This window comes from Leopardus geoffroyi, chromosome B3, assembly GCF_018350155.1.
Source record: "Leopardus geoffroyi isolate Oge1 chromosome B3, O.geoffroyi_Oge1_pat1.0, whole genome shotgun sequence".
NCBI classification, from domain to species: domain Eukaryota; kingdom Metazoa; phylum Chordata; class Mammalia; order Carnivora; family Felidae; genus Leopardus; species Leopardus geoffroyi.
The window spans coordinates 42,433,467-42,448,536 of record NC_059337.1 but is presented as its reverse complement, the minus strand read 5'-3'; the positions used below and the strand labels follow the sequence as shown (position 1 = coordinate 42,448,536).

At 45.5% G+C, this 15,070-nt stretch overlaps 1 protein-coding gene across 13 annotated transcripts in view; it reads left to right on the top strand.

The window, feature by feature from the left end:
• The window catches only part of TLN2 (talin 2), a 437,549-nt gene that overhangs the window by 282,181 nt on the left and 140,298 nt on the right, over positions 1 to 15,070 (top strand). For all 13 annotated transcript variants that reach the window (XM_045449534.1, XM_045449533.1, XM_045449530.1 and 10 more), the window contains 8 exons: positions 874 to 1,054; positions 2,166 to 2,279; positions 4,588 to 4,696; positions 5,407 to 5,615; positions 6,171 to 6,269; positions 9,957 to 10,124; positions 11,345 to 11,639; positions 14,206 to 14,372. In XM_045449534.1, coding sequence (XP_045305490.1) covers positions 874 to 1,054; positions 2,166 to 2,279; positions 4,588 to 4,696; positions 5,407 to 5,615; positions 6,171 to 6,269; positions 9,957 to 10,124; positions 11,345 to 11,639; positions 14,206 to 14,372 — 1,342 coding nt within the window. The remainder of the gene's footprint in view (positions 1 to 873; positions 1,055 to 2,165; positions 2,280 to 4,587; positions 4,697 to 5,406; positions 5,616 to 6,170; positions 6,270 to 9,956; positions 10,125 to 11,344; positions 11,640 to 14,205; positions 14,373 to 15,070) is intronic.

The window sequence follows — 15,070 nt, the reverse complement described above, 5'->3', positions numbered from 1 at the left end:
TTTTTTAACTAGATATCCTAGGAATCTTCCCAGACTTTGGGTGAAGTCCTCTGGAGGAGGTGCCAAAGTCTGTCATATCATCAAGGCTCCAAAGGTGTTTAAACACCTTCTGTGGTCAGTGGCCTTGGACCTGGGGAAGGAGAGAGAAGCTGTGGGAGATTTTCTTTTAGTTCCTTTCTACACTTCCCCCTTCAACCAAGAAGACTAAGTGACCTGTGTCTCCAGTGCTTAGAATAGAACCTGGCCCATGGTAGATATTTGTTGAATGAATGCTCTTTCAGGTAGGACTTACCAACTAATAGGTCACTGTATCCTAAACTTTTTCTTAGACCTGGAACATCGTTGTTAGAAGAATATCTCTGTGTTGGTTTGGGCGGCCGGGGAGGGGAGCGGGGAGGGGCATGGAATTCTTTAAGAAGGACTAGTTGCATTATATCATGAATCCGTTGGGAATGGTTATTTATAGTAATAATTATAAAAAGATGCAGGGTTCGGGGAGCCTGGGCGGCTCAGTGGGTTAAGCGTCTATCTCTTGGTTTCAGCTCAGGTGATGATGTCACGGTTTGTGACTTCGAGCTCCACATCAGGCTCCATGCTGATGGTGTAGAGCCTGCCTGGGAATATCATTCTCTCTCTCTCTTCCCCTCCTGCCCACTCTCAAAATAAATAAATAAACTTAAAAAAAAAAAAAAAAGGTTCCGGGTTCTTCAGGGTATTTGAGTATCACTTCATTCACAGTCCTGTCTGTGCATGTCTCTTTTGAATTGACCTCCACAGCGTAACGCAGCAAACTGCTGTGGCGCTTATGCTATCTTATCATTACACTCCCTGCGAGCGGCCACCTCCCAGTGACCAGACCCTTGTCCCCTGCAGGTCTACCATCTTGCAGCAGCAGTTCAATCGGACTGGAAAGGTGGAACACAGCTCCGTGGCACTGCCCGCCGTGATGCGCTCAGGCTCCAGTGGGCCCGAGACCTTCAACGTTGGCAGCATGCCCTCCCCGCAACAGCAGGTCATGGTTGGGCAGATGCACCGAGGCCACATGCCCCCGCTGGTGAGACTTCCCCCACGCTTGCCCTGCACGTCAGTGCGCCACCTCTGATGTGCGGTGGGGGGACACCAGCCCTGGTGATAGCTTGTGTGTGTCATCGTGTTCTCACTAACTCCCATCTGAGCCATGGCTCTTCAGCTGTGCCGTCCTGACGCCTGACTCCCCGGTGCTCCTGTTAAACCAGATGCTTCGGGGCACCTGGGGGGGCTCAGTTGGTGAAGCGTCCAACTCTTGATTTCAGCTCAGGTCATGATGTCATGGTTTGTGAGATGGACTGGCATGGGGCTGTGCGCTGATGGCCTGGAGCCTGCTTGGGATTCTCTCTCTCCCCGTGTCTGTCTGTCTGTCTCTCTCTCTCTCTCTCTCTCTCTCTCAAATAAATAGGAAGGAAGGAGGGAAGGAGGTGGGTTAGTAACTCCCTGATCACAGGTGTCCTCTGGGGCTGGAGAACAGCCATGACCTCTCCACATGACTGGTGTTTCAGAGCTATAGAACCCTGGTTCCCTGCCTTCACAGCATCAAGCTGCTAACTAGCCCAGGTACCCCTTAGAAGGTCTTAGAAATAGACCAGGTCTGTAGTGATCCACACTTTGCCCTGAGTGAATTGTTGCTTCTTCTCCTGCTGCTGGTCTGGTCTGCCTTCTCAAGGAATCATGTGCTTCTGGGGAAGAACTTTTTAAGAGCTGAAAAGCCTATAAGCTCAGAAGAAATTTGACTCTGAAGAAGCACGTTGACTATGGGTTTTGGGTGGAATCTGTCCTTATTTACTAAGAATAGTTCTGTGTGTAACGTGTGTTTCCTATGTTTGAGATCTTTTGTCCTCAGTACTCAGAGTAGGGTAGCTTCCCTGCAAGAATTCTTTCTGGGCTTTTTGTCACCTAATTAAGCTCCATACGCTCCTGATCATAACCTCTCTATTGCAAACACCCATATCAAGCATTCTGTTGATACAATCAGCCCCTTGCTTGAAATGGGACGCGGTTGGGGTTGTTGAGACCCACCGTGAGCCACTCTTTCTTGAGCCCAGAGTTCAGTTTGGCCTTGTTTTGTATAAAGGGTAGTGTCAGTTCCAGCAGCCAAGGTATGACTGCCCTGTGGTCATCTGCCTTTGCAGACCTCGGCCCAGCAGGCTCTCATGGGGACCATCAACACAAGCATGCACGCTGTCCAGCAGGCCCAGGATGACCTCAGCGAGCTGGATTCACTGCCACCCCTAGGCCAGGATATGGTAAGTATTATTCATGGTTGTCAGTTCCGTGTCTCTGCCCTGGCAAAAAAGCTGGGTGTTGCATTCTGTCTGCATTCACCTCCAATAAGGGGAAGTGGAAACCTAGGGTTTGGTTTTTTTTGCTTTTTTGTTTTCACTATATTGAAGCTTTGTAGTGGGGTGGTACCCACAGGAAGAGAATCGTGGGGCCAAGAACTTGAACTCTGGAATCAAGTGATCTGGACTCAAATCCCAGCTCCACTGCTAGTGTCTATGTGAATCCAGGCAACTAAGTCTCTCTAAGCCTCCGTTTTGTCATACGTGCACGGGGTCCTTGTGAAGACATGGTAATCCCGTCGTGTGTGGCATTCTTAGCACACTACCTAACACACCGAGTTCAAGAAGTATTAGCTGTTAGGTCAGTGCTTCTCAGACGTTAGCTTGCATCAGTCACCTGGAAAGGCTTGTTAAAACACATTGTTGAGCTCCTTGTCTTTTTTTTTCTCACTCAGTAGGTCTGGGGAAGGGCCTGAGGCTTTGCATTTGCAACAAGTCCTCAGGTGCTCTGCTGCTATCTGAGGACTGTGCTTCCAGAACCACTGCCTTAGTGTTCAGCTTTTCAGTAGGGCGGGGTAAATAGCTGCCTTTCTGTAGGTGCTGCTGCACGAAATTCTCTGGCCTGTCCCTACTCAAATGGTGGCCCATGGACCAGTGGCATTGGCAGTACGTAAGATCTCTTGAGAGGTGTGGAATCTGGGGCCTTATCCCAACCCTCTGAATCAGGAAACTCATGTTAGTGGAGGTCCCAGCTGTTTGATGTGCACATGAAAGTTGCTGAAGGACTAGCACTGCCATTCTCTGCCCTGCTTTGCATATTCCAGTTATCTGTAGGAGCTTAAAGTTGGTTCAAACTTTAGCTTTGAGGCTAAAGGCTGAGGCCCAAATCAATCCATGTCATTGAGGGCAGGGCCTGCTTTTTTCATCTCCCCAGGTGGTTCTAATGGGCAGTCATGACTGAAAACCACCGAGTTAGGACTGACAGGGCCATCATAGCCCAGAGCCAAGTGCAGTATTTAGCCTCACGTTGGCCAGCAAGCATAACTGCCCTGTAAGTCGTTCCTGCGCACTGTGTTTTCTCACTTGCATACTTGTATACCTGCAGGTGCAATTGTACTCAGTGTTTTGTCTCCCAAGTACCTGAAATCATTAAACATTTTGCAAGGGGAAACTCCAGAGTAAAAATACATAAGGCAGACACCCTGCCATATCCAGCACTATTGTGAGATAGTTTTAAAATATTTGGACTTGGGGCACCTGGGTGGTTCTGTCTCTTAAGCCTCTGACTTTGGTGCGGGTCATGATCTCATGGTTCGTGCTTTGGATCCTGTCTCCCTCGCTCTCTGCCCCTCCCATGCTGACACTCTCTCAAAGCAACACAATTTTTTTTTTTAAAAATATAAAATATTTGGACTTAACATTGTTGCTTTACCAATTTTTAAAGAACTAGTATACAAAAAAATATTAGTGCTAGACATATCCTAAATCTCGATGAATATTTTGGGGATGTTTTGGGAAGCAAGTCAGCATCTGATGTTACCACAGGGTCATCCTTATGAATGTAAACGATCATTTATTGGCTAACCCCAGAAATGCCAGGAAATAGAGAATTTGCTATTTATAGCTTCCAGTGAACATAAAGTCGAAGATCTGGAAAGGTTTTTAAAGACCATTGAATTCCTACAGTAGAAGAAACAGGAGGCACAGGACATAGATGCTGTTTGCCCAAGGTCATGTCTCTTGTTAGTGTTAGAACTGGGTCTAGAAGAGAGGTCTTAACCCACCCACCCCCAGGTCCTTCCAGAACAGGTGTTGCATCTACACCCCATTCATGTTGTTAATAAAAGACAAATTTTCTGCTGACAGAGAACACCCATGAGCTGAAATACCCTAATTCTCACCCTGCTCACTAAAAGTGTAGGTGGAAATTATCAACAGTTGTTCGTGCTGATGTGCAATATTATCACGAGACATTAATTATTCTTATTTTTTACTGAATTTACCTAAAGAAAACCATGTAGAATTTTTCTAAGATCCTGAAAGCTACAGAGAAAGCAGTGGAAGAAACCTGGAGAACTCCCATGCCATCCAGCATCAGTGAATGAGCAAGAGGCCTGTGAAGGGCATGGCTGACTTGTGGGGCTCTTTGGTGCCGGCCCAGTAACCAGAGTACAGACAAAATCTTGGTATTGTTTTATAGCATGACCTCTCTGGTGTCCTGGGCAATCCCATGCCTGTAGTGACTGTGTCATGGGCTTGTCTGCTTTTGCAGGCGTCCCGGGTATGGGTTCAGAATAAAGTCGATGAATCCAAACACGAAATCCACTCCCAGGTCGATGCGATCACAGCTGGAACAGCTTCAGTAGTTAACCTCACTGCCGGTAAGTCTCTGAGGGCTTTGTGATGTGTTGTGGTTGGCTTCTTAAAAAAAGGACTCTTCTTGGATTGAAACAACAGATTTTCGTGTAATGAGAGGCTGGTCTATTTTTAGGCACACTGAGTGCTTCACGCAGTTTTTTGCACTGACCCAGGAGAAAGGTGGGGAACATCTCATTCCTTTCCATAGATATCATGCATCCTTCGAAAAGCACTTACGTAGCTCTCCTCCTTGTTCATCAGCATGATGGACGTGCCTCACAGTGTATGGAGACTAGTGTCTCCCTTCTGGGGCTTACAGTCTAAAACTGGCTTTGGATGAATAGACCCATCACGTGGGCCTCCTTCTGTCTTGTGGCACAGCGTGACTCCCACCTTGCGCTATCAGGTGAGAGCCCAGAAATGTCTTGGCCTCATGATGCAGCATTTCAGTGCTTCAGGAACAGAACTGACCGGCATAAGCTGCTGACACGGACCTGACGGAAAGTGCCATGGGATGCCAAGACCTGGGGACTATGCCAGTGCTCGTGCTCAGTATTTCAGCTTAGGAGGCCTTGGGGCAAAAGATTTGGGAGGGGCAGCACCTCGGAGACAGGAAGCCATGTGTCTCCCTGTTTGCATCCAGCTTTGTGTCCGACTCCTGCACAGTGAGGGCTGATGCCATCGCCCATCTGGGCTCTCCTCACCCTTCACCACCCTCCCTTCTCTGTCCCAGGTGACCCTGCAGACACCGACTACACAGCAGTGGGATGTGCAATCACCACCATTTCTTCCAACCTGACGGAGATGTCCAAGGGCGTGAAGCTTTTGGCAGCCTTGATGGACGACGAAGTGGGCAGTGGGGAGGACTTGCTCAGAGCCGCGAGGACCCTCGCGGGGGCAGTGTCGGACTTGCTGAAAGCTGTGCAGCCTACTTCCGGAGAGGTGAGCTCCTGGGGCACACGGTCACCCAGGTTCTGGGTGGCAGGTGCCACCTTGAGTGCTACAGGGCTGTTGCTCCCTGAGCTGTTCCTTCCATCTTGATGGGGCATGTTACCAAACTGTGGGGCTTAGAGTTGGTGAACTGGGTACGGAATCTGTAGTTCAACTTTTGGGATTGGTTGAGCTCTTAGTAGGAAATTTCCCTTTCCCCTCACCCCGGGGTACTTGATCAGATACAACTTCAGAAGCTAACACATATGGTCAATACACATTTAAAGGGGATACAAGTTTGTGCCCTAATTTCCATAAAGTGCCTATCACCTCCCTACCCGCCGAGCAAAACTCATTGATTGAACATTGCAAGTCTATCTACCTGTTGCTGGTTTATAAGACATCAGGCCCTTCCTTGCACAGATTGTACCAGGGTATTTAGGTCTCCCATCTGGCGGACGGTCTGAGACTCTCTTGTAGGTGAGCCAATCCTGAGGGGTTAGCTGTCTGATGGCACTTTGGAGGAACTGCATTTTCGTTCCAACCAGTGTGTGCTCTTTGTTGTAGCCTCGACAGACAGTTTTGACTGCTGCTGGAAGCATCGGACAAGCCAGTGGGGATCTTCTGAGACAGATCGGAGAGAATGAGACTGATGAGCGATTCCAAGTAAGATATCTGCAACCCATAATTTTGGAAAGGAGTCTAAGCGATGGTCTAGACCCAAATGGGGAGAATGTGTGAAAAACCAGATCTTCAGTGGGCTGTCAAGAATAAGACTGAGATAGCTTACGTTGGGGATGAGGTCACTGTTAATTTTTTTAAAGAAATTTTCAACTAAAAAACTCCTTTCACTTACGTATCCCGCATCATCACTGTAAAGCACTTACTTAGCTATTCTTGCTAGTCTGGATGCCGGGCGTTCATTAAACACAAAAGTGGAGGGAATAATGTCCTGAACTCCCTTGTGTCTACCATCCAACCTCTGTAATCATCGACTCATGGCCAGGCTTGTTTCATCTTCTGGGAGCAGTTTTTAAGTAAATGAGCCCAGAATCCCCATGGGAGAAAGAGTGTGGACTCCCATACACTGCACTCACAGGTAGCTTTGGTGCCCCCCCACCCCCACTTTGTATCCAGAGGTGGATCTGTTGTCTGTGTCATAGCCCAAACCAGCATGACGGGAAAGCCTTTTTTTTTTTTGTCACTCGTGTTCAATACCAAGGATATGTGCTGTTTGTCCTCTGGTGCACAGCTGTAGCCACTGTTGGCAGCTGGCTTGATGTGCTGCCAGCTCAGACTGGAGCTCAGCTTGTCTGCCTCTGTTTCCAGCCACCACAGATGAGGGGAGCTTCGGGCTACGATGAGCTGGGCTTCTCACATACTCGTGGGCACATGCCCTCCATGCCTTTCTCCTTCTCTGACGTCCTCATTTTGAGTAGTACATAACTCCATTCTGTTGAAACCTAATGGTTCGAGCCCAGGTTCTCTGGAAGAGGCCCTATTCCAAATCCCATGTCAGGTTTACTGTCAGGGAATCACACAGCATTCAGAGGAAAAAGATCATTCAGCTTTACAGTAGCGTTCAAGTTTCTTAATTCACGAGTGCCGATTCAGCTTGCCATTCCATCCGTAACTACCAAACTGCATCTACACAAGATGCATCAGTTACACTAAGACAGGGTTGTACATGTTGGGATACATGGAATGTGTACCTGCATCCGTAGATGTAGCTGTCTCCTACTTTGCACATAGTTGCGATGCTGGGACCATAGGACTCATTCATGTTCTGTCTACAATGCGATAAGACAGTCAGTGCTTAAACACAAGTCATGCTGGAGGGTGAGACCCATAATGGGTGGTTACAGTATTCTTGGAAGCCATTTCTAGGCTGGGATGGCCAGTAACGACTTAACTTGAAAGAGAATTTACTCCAGACCACATAAATATATCCCACTAAATTCAAGCAAACACCCTATCCTGGCTTGGCCTTGGCTAAACCCCCCAACTGCGCTTGTCTTGGGCATTGATTGTTTTATTAGCACAGGTAATTCTTGGTAGGCAGGGACCTACTTAGGAATTGGGTGAGTATGAGATTCAGCTGTTGGTGTACTAGGCTTCATTATCTTGAGGTGGTCAACTTTCTTTCCTCAAAAATATTACTGCTTTCCCCAGAGTGTTTGGCAAGGTGGAGAAGCAAGTCACAGTTCTTCCTGAGATCTTTCATGCATCCTTGTATTGTTGAAGCCTTTCCCTCTTTTCTTTCTCTCTTTGGCAGACTGTCACACTGTCATGTATAAATGCCAACTCTGCTCCCTGTCGTTTGTTTCTATTTAGAGGTGCTAGGAAAGCAGGTTCACGTTCACAGTAAGGTCCTGCAGACTTTCTTACCAGTGAAAGGCCTTACTTTACTGCTTTCCATTTCTGTAAGGTCTCTAGGCAAACATCAGTGTAGTAAGGTGATCCTGTAACCTCTTGGAGTTATGAGTAGCCCCTGGCTTTCTGACATTGGATTTCTTATGCACTATTTTTCTGATTCTTGAGATCTTATCTCAGAGCTTTTCTTGGGTTCTCAATGTACTGCATGTTCCCAGAGTTAACAAAGATTTATTTTACACGGGCTACATAATAGGGGTCTTGTTGAAAGGTTTGACAAAGGCCTTGTCAGCAACTGTAGCTGTAGTATCACGTTCTTTTTCTAACTGTATTTTTTTTGGACAAAATTAATAGGAAGAACAGGATTTCTTTAAATGAGTCTAACAAAGCCCTTTAGAACAATCGTGAGCCTACATGACCAAATCTTGGTCCCTGTGTGAAAAGACGAATTCATATCAAGCAAAAGAATACTGTGACCTACTTTGGAAAGATTTTTTTTTTTTTAATCTTGTGAATAATTTGTGACATTCAAGTTGAGTGTGCACTGAGCATTGAAATAGGTGCTCAAGAACTGTAACTTGGGCCATGTTGGGAGCAATTCCCAAAAGTTATGTGGCCAACAAGTGCCAGTCAGATCCCAAAAGCATCTTCACTTTTTGGCACCTCAGGCCTTGCTTTTTCCTTGGACATTCAACAAACCTTTTAAAAAAAGAAAGATAAAGACTGAACTAAACTGTTCCTTTAAGACTGTTTGTTTTTGTCCATTTTAAAATCTGCATATGTGGTCATTTTATGGGTTTCTGATTTGCCTGGATAGCATGTAGTTTTTGCTCTGTGTAAAATTGTACAGGGTGAACACCCCTTTCAGTATATCTTCCTGTAAAATGTCTTCTTGTAAAGACTCTTTGGGTGCCCTTTGCATTCAGAATCAAAAGTGCTTTTCATTATCTGATGAATTAATAAAGACTACTGACCACATTTCCTCTGGGAGAAAGCCTGGACATGTTCGTTCAAAATAAAAATGGCTCATATATTTGGGATATGTTTGGGAAGGCATTTCCAAACCAAATAAACTACCTTCACTATTCAAAGAAAGGAAGCAAATTAAATGTAACAGTGATTATTCTTCAGGCCACACAGATGGGTGACATATCTGGTGGGCTGAATCAAAGGATTCTCCACCCTGCAGACAGAGTGCCTTTTTGTTGAGTTGAAGCATGAACTGATACAGAAAGGCTCAAAGCTCCTTGCATCTTCAGTGAGGTCGTAGCTTATAGCTAGTTTATTTATGTAGGCTCCCTTTCCACTTTTCATAATAATTTAATTCTTGTCCAGAAGACTACGGAACACTGAGAATAACTTACGTTCAGAGCACTCCTTGGCTCTTGAGCTGTAGGTAATGTCTGTGCATGTCCAACATTGCCCTCTGGAGGCAGAGATGTGGCTGAATTTTTGATAGTAGCTTGGATCTTTGTGCAAAATGGAAATCCAAATGATAAATTTTTGCGTGACAGCAGGGCATGATGACTTGGAGGCCATGAATTCTATCCTTCCTACAGTATGTTGTATTTATGGCATCTGGATAGATTTCCAGCTTTTCCTGATCTACTGCCTCAATCACATATTCAAGAGACTTAAGACTTTCGGTGTTGAAGTACATGAATGTGAATCAGTGGTTAAAATACAAACTCTCCCCTCAAATCAACCTATTCTAGATTTAAATCTTTGTTCCTTAATGCATAGGAGACTATGTAGCTAGGATGCAAGTCTCTTTTTTGAATTACATCTAAGGTAAGTTGACATTTCAGAAAAAGAAATGGAAAGAATATTCTCATGAAGTACTGGAAAAAAAAAAAGTTCAAATGGAATGTCAATAAAATGTTTCATCAGACACCGCATTTTATTTCTAGGCTGTGAAGGGTGATAAAAAAAAATAGTAAATGCCTGTTTTTTTGTTTATTTAATTCTCTTTCTAAATAGGACGTTTTAATGAGTTTGGCCAAAGCTGTAGCCAATGCTGCCGCCATGTTGGTATTAAAGGCGAAGAATGTCGCCCAAGTAGCTGAAGACACGGTCCTACAGAACAGGGTGATTGCCGCTGCCACCCAATGTGCCCTTTCTACCTCTCAGCTGGTGGCGTGCGCCAAGGTAAGCCAACTGGCACCCCTGGTCCTTTCTTCAAAGTGTCATGTGCTCTTGTTTGCCCCCAGTCACTGGGGGAAAACAGGCAGAATTTGTTTAAACTGTCTGAGGCTTAGAGCTTGCTTAGGTATTGTCTCCAAGGTGACACCACCGGATTTTGGCAATAACTGCCCAATTGTGCTTTCATCCCAAGTTCTTTCCCCAAGTCCTCAGGCACTGGGACGTCTCGGTGTCTCGTTGCCATTTCTACTTGAAAACTGCCATGTGTCCCCCTTGAAATTCTCAGTGTGTCCTGTTTACACCTGCACACCAAGGGTTCTTGCTTTGTACAAGAAGGCAGTACAGTGTCACGAATGGGTTTGTAAATAATGTGCACATCTGGGGGAGCCCTTTTGCACTGCACAGTGCAAGAGTGACGGTAATCAGGATTGAGTTCATTGTTGTCACTCACGATGTGCACACTCCAGGTGTTGAACTTGACCTTGTTCAGCATATCATCCCCAGTTTACGGAAGGAAAACTGAGTTCTCTAAGGCTTCGTAAGTAGCTTGCGGCCACAGAAATCATTAAGTGGCAGAACTGGGGTTATCTCAGGCCTGTCTGGTTTCACGTATCCTTTCGGCACCATTGCGTGTTGATGCATCAGAAGACGGGATGTGTCCATTTCTCAACTTGATGACCTATCGTATTCTATAGATCCGTGACTAGCTTAGCCCGCCATTTCCTATCCTCTGGTGGGATTTGCAGTGTCAGGCAGATGTGTTGATGGTATCGCTCCTACCTCCCTTGTACACTGTTAAAGTACCCACAGAAAAACGGACAGAATCCCCCTGTTCTTTAAAGTACCTCGAGGTACAGAGTTCCAAGTACCTCTGGAAAAGAAATACAATCCTGTTAGTCTTGTTATCCTAAGTCAGAGGACTCAACCTAGAGGTTCCTAAAAGGAGAAGCTATGCCATAAACACCAGAAATTTCTCTCTGTGGAAGTAGTTCGTACGATAGTTACATATCACCAGTGAAGATAACAATTGTCGGGCATCAAAAACCACCAAGATAGGGTGAAATTGTGAGGTAGAAGAAATCTCAGTGATGGTACACTTTAAACCCTGGTGCTCTGAGTAAGGACCCAAGGCCCTGCGCAGGAAGGGCCTCGGTGGAAATGCTAGTGTGGGGTGGGGACTGAGAGCTGACCCTTGGTGCCCAGGACCTGCTTCTGTCTCCCTATAGGTGGTGAGCCCCACCATCAGCTCCCCCGTGTGCCAGGAGCAGCTGATCGAAGCAGGGAAGCTCGTGGACCGCTCGGTGGAGAACTGTGTCCGTGCCTGCCAGGCTGCCACCGACGACAGCGAGCTCCTGAAGCAGGTCAGCGCGGCGGCCAGCGTGGTCAGCCAGGCCCTGCACGATCTCCTGCAGCACGTGCGACAGTTTGCCAGCCGAGGCGAGCCCATCGGCCGCTACGACCAGGCCACCGACACCATCATGTGTGTCACCGAGAGCATCTTCAGCTCCATGGGAGATGCTGGTGAGGGGCGATGCTTGGGTGGACGGGTCAGCTTGGGGTTCCCCGATGGTCATCATTGTAACAAGAAAGGTGACGGTCACCTGTCAAGGGCAAGGTGTCATGAGCTTCTGTCAGAGACTTCGTTACTGAGCCTGGGAGAAAGATGGAAGTCTCCCGGTTTGCCCATCCATAGCAGCCCTTAAAGAGTTAATTAGGCTTTTTAGCAAATTCTTAGCAAATTCCTTTTGGTCAAAAACCTCCATGTTGGATTTGGCCTGGTAAAGTCAAGGTAGCCACAGGAGGAGATAAGCCTGAAGCTTGGAAGGAAAAATGTATTCTGCTCTCAAGTCCCAAAGAGAAAGCTACCACATGCCTGCAGGGTCACAGGGGTTTGGTCACAAGGGTTTGGTCAGGTCGCAGAAGACAGGAGTGAGGGGAGTAGCTTAAGCTCTATTCTTTTTTGGGATTTTCGTTGGGAAGGCAGGGCAGGGGAAACCGCTTGGGGCTGCTTAGTTTGAAAATCTTCAGCAGGCTCTGTGCTCTACAAGCGATCCTCAGTTGCCTGGCATCGGGCCATAGGATGATTGAGGCCAGGGATATTGCCTCCAGGAGGGTACTGGCCAGATAGAGGGGATGTGGTTCTAAGCTAAGGTCAGTTTGCATATCAAAGGCGTGCTCCTGGCTGGACTTTGGCTATCTCTAAGAATTGGCTAGCCTTCAGAAGGGCAGTGTCTCTAGCCAGCAAGGTTTCTTTAAGATGTCAAATGTCAGGATGCACAAAAAATTTAAAAATATGTAGCTTTCAGTCTATTAGTTGAAAGGTAAGTCTCCTGAGATCCAGCCCATCCCTATCCCATCTAAATCTCCAGATTTGGCAACTCACTGATTTCTGTTTTACGTTTCCAGAAATTTTCAGTCTTCCTACAGTCACATGTTTGTGTATGTTTGCACGCATGTGCGCATAGCGCTTCGTTTTCATATAAATGAAATTGCATTATTTATACTCTTAAACCTTTTTCTTTTAATGTGTCTTACAGATCTTTTTCATGTTGACCTATACACTCATCTTTTTAATGGCAGCATAATATTCTACTGAATGGAATTCTAGGATAATTTACTTAACTCATGATCTTGAAGCACATCTAGGTGGTTTCCAAGTTTTTTTGTTTGCTTCTTAGTTTTACTTTAACAAAAATATTATTACAATAACTATTTTTATAAAAGTATCTTGGTTTACTTTTGGGGATCTATGTAATTAGTGGAACTTCTGGGCCAATATATACGTACGATTTTTTTTCTACATATGGACTTGCTCTCCAGAAAGGTTCTACACTTTGTGACCCTACCGGTAGTTTGTAAGATGTTTGTTTCCCTACTTCCTTGTCAGCACAGAGCCATATTTTATAGCAAGTATTGGAAACAGACAAAAACTTGAACTTTTCTGTATCTTCCTTATGTGATTTAAGAAAATAGGAGTACTCTACACGATTTGGATTTTGTTGTTGTTGTTGTTTGTTGTCTTTCTTTTTTAATAGATGCTTTATTTTGGAATATTTTCACATCTACAGGAAAAAAGTAGAGGTAATACAGAAAGTTCTTATATACCCTTCCCAATTGCCCTCATTTTTAGCATCTTCCCATGGCACCCATGGCACATTTGTCCGAACTAGATTAGCTTTGGTGCATAACCGTTAACTGCGGACATTATTCAGATTTCACCAGTTTTTCCACTCATGCCCTTTTATTGTCCCAGGATCCAATCCACGATACCTTGAATTTAGCACATTTTGATTTTTTATGAAAGCTTTGTTTCCCCCTTAATGTTACAGTGGTGCAGCATCCTTCTCAAATGACCTTTGGGAGAGGAAAAATTCCCTTACATTTGAGTAGTTTTATTTTAAACATTTACTCTTCCATCCTTCCTACTTCTAAAGTAGATTTCAGTAAAATCACAGTACAGTAAAACCCAACAACTACTAATAACAAGATCAAAACTGGTGCCTGGAAGAAAAGAGTGAGCAAACAGAAAATTGATAGGGAAAACTCAGCCAAGACAAATCTTAGCAATTGAGCATGAATCTGGGGTCTGTGCTTCTTATTAGTGAGAGCCAAATGACACAGATACAGGGGATCTTGTGATACTATTCATCTGGAGTTAGGTAACATACAAATTCTTTCAAAGTTTAGAGATAATTTTTTGCCATTATGCAGAATTTAAGGAGTTTTGGGTCAGTGATTCTTGAGCTAAATGATATTCACTAGATAAATATTTATTAAATCACGTAACAAATCCACATAATTTTGTTCCCTGCCTTCTGTTTGTAAAGAGTTCCCCTTTGCTTAGTTGTGTCCTATTTACCCCTCTCTGTTCAAGATGGAACTTGGATGGGTTTGGGGTATACGATCCTAGTAGCCATAGGGAGTATTTTCAGTCCTGGGTCTAAGGACATAAGCCTTGCTTAGGACAGGAACTTGTGGTCTCCCTTCTTTCTGTCCCTCTTGCTAGAGGAGTGGAGACTGGACTGTGTGCTGCTTTTGAGCTTTAGAAAGCAGACAAACAGATGGCCTCCTCAATCCCATCCCGTAGGTGAAATGGTGCGCCAGGCCCGGGTCCTGGCCCAGGCCACCTCAGACCTTGTCAACGCCATGAGGTCAGATGCAGAAGCTGAAATCGACATGGAGAATTCAAAGAAGCTCCTGGCAGCAGCAAAACTCTTGGCTGATTCCACTGCTCGCATGGTGGAAGCTGCAAAGGTATCATGTTGGATCTGTTCTTTTGAAAAGTGAACATTATTAAGAGTTAGGATTTGGAAGGTGCCCTGAAAATAAAGAATGGCCAGCTGAGTGTGCATTTTTGTTGTTTCAAACCTATATGGTTTTGTAACGTTTAACCTTGTTCCAGTGGGAAAGGAGAAGGGCATGGGACACGAGAATAACAGTCTTTAAGGGGAGCAGGGCTGACTCAGCTGTGGCCAACACAGTTCCTGCTTACTGCGCACTCTTTCGCCATTGGGTTATCGCCATCGGCTTATTGCAAATGGTGGTGAATTTAAACTTGAGATCTTGAACAGCAGAGTCACTTAGGCCTGTTTTTTGCCCGCAACCTTAGTATTACTTTGCCCTCCATTTGACTTCTCAACTAACCTGTCAAGATTTTGCATAGTAGAGTGCTTCCTGCCTCACTGTTCTTCAAATGCCAGTAGCAGTCTTGAATGTTATATAACAGCTTGAATGAAGAGTTAAGAGTCAGCTTTTCTGCTTTTTGACGGTAATGCATTAGCATGATGCTTCTAAAAGCCAGTGATTCTTATCCCAGGGCTCTGTTTCAGAGCCCCCTCCCCCCTTCCCCGCTCCGCCCTGCCCATGAAACATTACAATGGAACGTGTCTCTGTTCCACCCCTCCTGATTCACAAGGTCACTGGTGGGACTGCGCAAGTATGTTCCACAAGGG